Genomic DNA, 6,733 nt, shown 5'->3' on the forward strand with positions numbered 1-6,733 from the left:
GCGGCAGTGGGGACCGCCACCCGCCACGGGCTCAGCGGCACCCGCCCAAGGCTCAGGACGCCACGCTTGGAGTGGCTCGTTCCAGGCTGAGCCCTGACCCTGTCGGGGACAGGAAATTCTCTGACCTTGGGAAAGACACTGACCTGACGTTGACCATGTCAGCGGGAGTCCCCACGAGACCTCCGATGCAACCTGGGGCAAGAGACCCCGGAGCCCACATGTGACCTGGCGGGGCCCTCGTGGAGACGCCGTGCGCCTCCCAGCAGCCCGCCCCGATCTGGCCCCTGCCCGCCCAGCGACTCACCACTGAGGGAACCCAGCAACACCTTCTTGTAGAAGGGCAGGGGCCCCTGGCTGCCCTGGGCCACCTGGTCACGCACGGTCTCGTAGATGGCGAATCGGGTCAGGGAGTAGGTCATCTGGGGGGAGGGGCCCCGTGCCAAGGGTGCGGGTGAAGGGGCGGGCCGGGCAGGACCACACCCCTAGGCCCTCCTACCCCAGCCATCCAGGTACACGGCCATCCCTTGGGGACCATGGGGACACTGAGGAACCCTCCCAAGGCCACAAAGCCAGCAAGCGGTTGAGCAGAGTCCAAAGCCCTGCACCCTACTCTCTCCCTCCCTGGGCCTCGGTTTCCCCATCTGTAAGTGAAGGTCTCGGCTGGCTGAGAAAGCAGGGCCGGCACTGGAAGGCGGAGGGCGGCTCGGCCCACCCCGCCCTGCCCCGCACCCACCCAGGGTTGCGGCTCCCAGGGACTCGGGGTTCCTTCTTCCCAAGCAGCCCTGACGAGGAGAAAGTCGCTTCAGTGCCCACGGGGTCCCCACAGCGGGCAGACGCGGCCACGTCCGGGCCTGGGGACGCCAGCCGTCCCTCCTGCCCGCCTGGGCTGCTCAGAGCGTGGGCTCTGGGGCCAGGACCTACAGGAGCTCCGCTGGGGGCCGCTGGTGGGGAACGCGAGGCACCTGTCTGCACAGGGAGGCGCTCAGGCCGTTGTAGAGCGCCAGGATGCCGTCGGAGCGCACCACCTGCAGCGCCATGCCGGTCATGCGCAGCTTCACCTCCTGCTGCGTCTGCAGGTGCACCTGTGGGCGGGGGAGGGATCACGCCTGCTCAGAGCGGCCCCCGCCCTGGGCCCCCCGCCTGCCGCCTTCACCCCCACCCCGCTGATGACCCTGCGGGCCAAGTGCTATCGCACCCCATGTGGAGACGGGGAGCAGGCGCAGGGAGGAAGAGGCCTCCTAAGGGGCCCCAGCTGGGACGCCACCGCACCTGGCACCAGTCTCTGTCCCACGTTATTGTCTTACGAGGGACAATACCAGGTGCCTCGTGTGCCCGCCAGGCCCAAGAGAAATACTCTGCACACATCTCTGAGGCCTCGAGGCAGCTGCTGTGGGCAGGGGTCTTCAGCCCCATTTTATAGATGAGAAAACTGAGGCAGGACACAGCAGGGCGACTCTGGAGCCCCTCTGTTTAGCCACACTCACTTCTCCGGAGGGACAAAGTTACCCGGACGTGGAGACTGGCAGAGGCAGGTGGGAATCCACCAGGGCAAAGGCCACCTCAGACGGTCACATCCTGGCTGGGCCTGCTTGGGTAGGTTAGTGGCCTGTGCCTCAGTTTCTCCTACATGTTGTGAGGATTAAGGGGCACAGTGAGTGAACCCCATCCTGCCTCTGGCTGGCGGCTCCGGGTGGCGGGACAGCGAAGGTGGGTGTGCATGGGCGGGGCTCCCTTGCCCAGCTCAGCAACACACACGCCATCCTCCTGCTGCTGAGCCACGCCAGGCAGGACAGAGGGCACGGGGCCTGGGGACAGGGACGCCACGAGGGCAGCAGCTCCCGTCCAGGCAAGAAGAGACTGTGAGGACCCAGCCAGGACATGAAGCAAAGAAAGATCACGGAGTTTTAAAATACTTTTTCCAGTGACTGTGCTGAAAAGTACAAACCGCGGCCAGGGCTCCCTTCCAAGGTGGCCGCTACACGCCAGCACAGGGCCACGTGTGCCCGGGCCAGAGGGTGGCCACGCTCCTGTGACTGCCCGCATCCCCTGACACATCCTGGCAGGATCTGGCAGCAAAACAGCACCTTGGGGGTGGGGAAAGGGGGCAGGGACGCCTGAAGGGGCCTTGGACAATGGAAGAGCCGGGGGGGGCTCCGAGGGCCCTGGGAGGCTGTGCCTGCCCAGTCAGAGACCACGAGCCTGACCCTCCGGGGCCCAGGGTGGTGGGGTGAAGAGTGTGGGCACATGTGTTGGCGTCCCGAAAGCAAATAAAACAGACATGAGGGGGTATCCTCTTTCCCCAGACCAAAAAACACCTTCCTCTTCTCTGTCACGCCCTCTGGCTGGTGGCCACAGCAGGGTCAGGCCACCTCAGGCGCATCGATGGGGCCACCGGCTTCAGCTCCCTGTCTGCTAATCCTGCCTTTACTGGTGGCATTTTTCCTCACTAGAGAAGCAACCCCCTCCCTTTAGGAGAAAGGCTGCAGAAAGATACACGCCCTCAGGCAAGGAGGGCCTGGCCAGGCTCCAGGTCAGGCCGCAGGAGCCAATCCCTCCCCCGGGACCAGTGTGGGCCAGGGGTGGCTGCCCCTTGCCCACAGGCCCCACGTGACACAGTGCAAACTCTCTGGGGCAGACTATGGTTTGTGCCTCTGGCCCTTCTTTGTTCTTTGTGGAGCGACGGGGGCAGAAAATAACCCCCTTGGTTGGCCCCGGAGACAAGGGAGCTCTGTCTTATTCTGCCCCGTAAGCACTTAAAAAATACACAAAAAGACTGAAAGCTTCTTGCTCTGAGAAATGCTTGCTCTGATAGTGCAGGGCCTGCCTGGGGGCAGGGCCCATGGCTTCCAGGTGCCCACGCAGTCCAAGAGGAAGCAGCTTGTGTCACCCCACTCGCCCAGGCCACGTCCCTCATTCCCTCTCACTCTGCGTGTGCCAGAACCCCACTAGGCAGGGGGGAGTCTGGGTCTATGTCCTGGGTGTGCTAGAGCCGGGGCACCTGCAGAACCACCCACCAGGCAGCATGAGTGGCCTCAGAGGTGCCAGAGTAAATTGGCTTAGCGGGGTCAAGTGACAAGCCCAAGGTCACACAGGTAGTATAGCAAAGGGTTTCGACCGGAACGCAGCCCGCCAAGAACCAGGAGCAGGCTGGGACGCGGGGCACCGGAGCTGCTCCACCCCGGGACTGGCAGGGCCTAGGGGACCTCCCGCCGCCCGCCTCCATGCTGGGTAGTGGGGCAGGAAAGTGAGCCGATGTCTCTGCGGCCCCCGGGCAGGGCGGGATCAGGTGCTCAGGGACCACGGGCGTGGGCGTCCTGGGTGGGCGTGGGGCCCCGGTTCCTAACCGCCGCCCGCCCGGCCCACGCCGCCCTCACCTTGAGCAGGTCCAGCGGGTGCGTGCAGCAGGCTGCCCCACACGAGGCCAGGCCCCCGAAGTACCAGCGCGAAACGCGCACCTCGGCCGCCATGCCCGGAAGCGGACGCCCAGGAGTGCCGGCGGCCCGGGCCGGATCCAGACGCGGACACTAATCCCGACCCCGACCTCGGCTCCCGCCGCCGCCCCCGCCCCGGGTTCAAAGCACCGTCCGCAACCCGCGCAGCCAACGCGACCGCGCGGGGGGCGTGACCAGGCCCGGGGGCGTGGCCAGGCAGACCCCGCCCCGGCGCCGGGGGGCGGGCCCAGCGCCTTAAAGCGGCTGCAGCGCAAGAGCCCAGCCGGGTGGGTCCCACCGCTCGTCTCCACCCGTAGCGCGGACCCCAGGCAGCCTGCTCAGCCCAGCCGGGTGGGTCCCACCGCTCGTCTCCACCCGTAGCGCGGACCCCAGGCCCTCTCACTGGCCCTAGGAACCTCGCGTCCCTCCCCTACCCGGCGCCGGCCCACCCCCAGGCCGCCCACTCCTAGGGTACGTCCCGAAAGGTCACAAACGAGGCTTGGCGATGGAGCTCTGCCAACCCTCCCGCCTCCTGGAGGCCGGCCTCCGCAAACTGTCTGCCCTAATAGCGGACCTGAAGGATGGGCAAAGTGAAGTCCAAGTCCCCAGGACCACCTCTGGGCAGGGTCACAGGCACCCAGGGGTTCTCTGCGGGGGCAGCCTTCAATCTCAGAGGGAGCAGAGCCAGACCCCTTCCTCAGGGAAGGACCTACGCCCTGCAGTCCCAGCTCGGCCACTGCAGCCCCTACCCCCAGGGAGAAGGGGGAGGCGCACTGGGGAAACCACTCCTGGTCCCCTGAACCTGGAGCACCCCGGATAACGACCCAGCGGTTCTCCAGCTGTGCGGGAGGCACAGGATGTGCGCGCAAACCTGCCATTTGCCTAAAGCAGCCACTTGTAGACTCAGGATCAGTGTTCTAGAACCCCAGGAGGCCTCTGACCCCGAGGTCACCAGCTGGGAAGTGGACAGCTGGCTGCAGAGATGGAGTTCAGCCCAGAAATGCAGGAGGAGGATGGGGAGGAGAGGGCAGCTGTCTCATCCGGAACGGGGAGGACACCGGTGAGAAACATCTCAGATGCAAACGAGGTAAAAAAACACGGCCCCGGAGCCTGGGGGCACAAGGGGGGAGGAGAGAGGCAGGAATTCTCTGGAAAAACCAGAGGGGACGGTGGGGGGGGGGCGGTGGGGAGAGGAGACCCAAGAAGCTCCAGAAGGAAATGTGAAAATGTCACCAAACACGAGGTGGCTTCCACAGTTAATACACAAGAGACTCGTGGAAGTAGCACTTGGTTTAAAAACCCAGAGCTAACGGACAGCCTGCTAGGTGCAGAAGGCATGGCCCCTGGCGAGCACCCCGGGGGACCTGTCAGCCCAGCCCATCCTTGACCCACACCAGAGTCTTGTTCACAGTGAACCAGGTGTCCCAGTCCCGTCAACCTAAGGGTGATGTCATCTGCTCCTGACTACAAAGCAGTCAGTGAAGCGGAGGTGACAGACTTCTGAGGTCCTGAGACTGCGTGACAGCCCAGGAAGCAGAGGGGGAAGTGGGGATAACTAGACCAGGTCTTGAACCGTAGCCAGCAGGGGTGCCCCTGTGCTCCCTCTGCATGAGGGCCACCTCCCTGCCAAACTGGGAAGGGCTCGGTGGGGGCCGAGGGGCTGGACCTGAAGAGACTGTCTTAAGAAAACGTGAAGAGTGGCAGCGGAACCGCACCAACTCCCAGGGAAGAGGGCAGAGCCTGGCAGCGGGAAATGCACCGAGACCACGGGAGACCGTGGGGACAGGGACGTCCTGCCACCTGCGCGTGAGCCCAGGCTCCCGGGCAAGAGGCCTGTTCTGCGGCTCTTGCACACTTTCTGGTGCTTGGGCAGGGAGGACAAGCCACGTGGGTGGCCTGGCAGACACCAGGGTCCCTGGGACGGGGGTTTGCGGGGGAAGGAGGCACATGAGTCAGCTCCAGCTGTGTCCCATGACCATTTTCCCAGCTTGGACAAAGATGCAGAATGCTAATTCCCACCGGAATCCTGTGAGGTGCTGCGTGGGCACCAGGAGGGCGATGCAAGACACGGCAGACCCACCTCCCAGGGCGGAGCCTCAGAACCAAGGCCAAGTGGGCTCCCGGAACTGGTGACCCCGGGGGCACGGCCCCTATTTGCAAGTCTGAGACATTTGTGGGCACCTGCAGGCTGCAGCGGGTGACGGGGAGCTGGAGGTGGAGGGCCAGGACCTCCATCGGGAGCCCTGGGTCTGCTAGCACCTTCAGGTATCAGCAAGGGAACACCACCGAGTGCCATCCGAGCCTGGCGTACTCGCGGAAGAATGCGGTTGGCCACCCCCACCTTTGAGCAGCCCCCACAGCAAGTCCAGGACCCAGCAGACGGCCCTATCGCTCCAGCTGTCACCCTGCTCCCTAGGAAAGGTCAAAGGCCTGTTGTCCCTGAGCTCGGCCCACTCCTTGTCCCTGAAAAGGCCGCCAGATCAGCAGGCCACCCCAGCCCCAGGAGGCCCAGCAGCCACCTCCATGGAGGGAAGGCACACCCAGATCTGCTGATGGAGAATCATTAACTTCTCAGGGTGGCCAGTGGGGCTTTCTGGTCAGGGAGCAGCCTTCCCTGCCCCCCAGACCCCTCCTGTGAGAAGTCCTAGGCGGAGCTGGGAGGTGGTGCTGGGCACAGGCTCACGCAGAGGCGGCACTCCCAGGAGCACAGTGCCCCCTTCTGGCCCCACAGATTTAACCTTGCAGGTCATTCTTCCAAAAGGGCGGGGCATGGGGCAGGACCTGGGGACCCAGGCCAGAGGGTGTGAACTCCAGGGTCACCGGAACCAGGATGGGTGCCCAAAGCAAGCTGCAGCCTCCTGCCCTCGGCCCCTAATCCCAGGGACCTCCTGCCAAGGGCCAGCAGAGGGAGGACTCCTGGGCCACCCTCACTCAGCAGGGGGCAGCCACTGCCACCTGCAAATGCCATCCACTGGCACCAGGCGCTTCCCTCACCTCACCCCTGGCCCCATGGCCCAGACCCCCGAGGTGCGTCCTCTGAGCCCCACGGGAACAGTGGCTGACTGTCAACCGCCGCAGGGCCGCCTCACCCTGGCCCACATGGGCTGGCGCACCACCGCCTCCACGCCAGCCTCGGGCCAGCGCTGGAGACCACCGACGCTCACAACGGAGCTCCACAGGTGGGTGCTGCCCTGCTCCCCACTGCACGCCCCGGAGAGCACTGCATGCTGTGGGGTCCCGCGACAGCCCCTGCACGCCGAGGACCCGGACGGCGGCCTGCAGACCCCACACAGCACTCCACG

At 65.2% G+C, this 6,733-nt stretch overlaps 1 protein-coding gene across 1 annotated transcript in view; it reads right to left on the minus strand.

Annotated features, from left to right (window-relative positions):
- SLC25A10 (solute carrier family 25 member 10) overlaps positions 1-3,467 on the minus strand; it is a 7,401-nt gene extending 3,934 nt beyond the window's left edge. Inside the window, exons 1-4 of the mRNA XM_006912158.3 lie at positions 3,375-3,467; positions 963-1,082; positions 305-419; positions 144-192 (exon numbers count right to left, since the gene is read on the minus strand). Of these exons, the coding sequence (XP_006912220.1) occupies positions 144-192; positions 305-419; positions 963-1,082; positions 3,375-3,467 (377 nt within the window). The remainder of the gene's footprint in view (positions 1-143; positions 193-304; positions 420-962; positions 1,083-3,374) is intronic.
- Between the last annotated feature and the right edge of the window lie 3,266 nt (positions 3,468-6,733).

Source organism: Pteropus alecto, unplaced genomic scaffold (genome assembly GCF_000325575.1).
Source record: "Pteropus alecto unplaced genomic scaffold, ASM32557v1 scaffold134, whole genome shotgun sequence".
In the NCBI taxonomy this organism is placed as follows: Eukaryota; Metazoa; Chordata; class Mammalia; order Chiroptera; family Pteropodidae; genus Pteropus; species Pteropus alecto.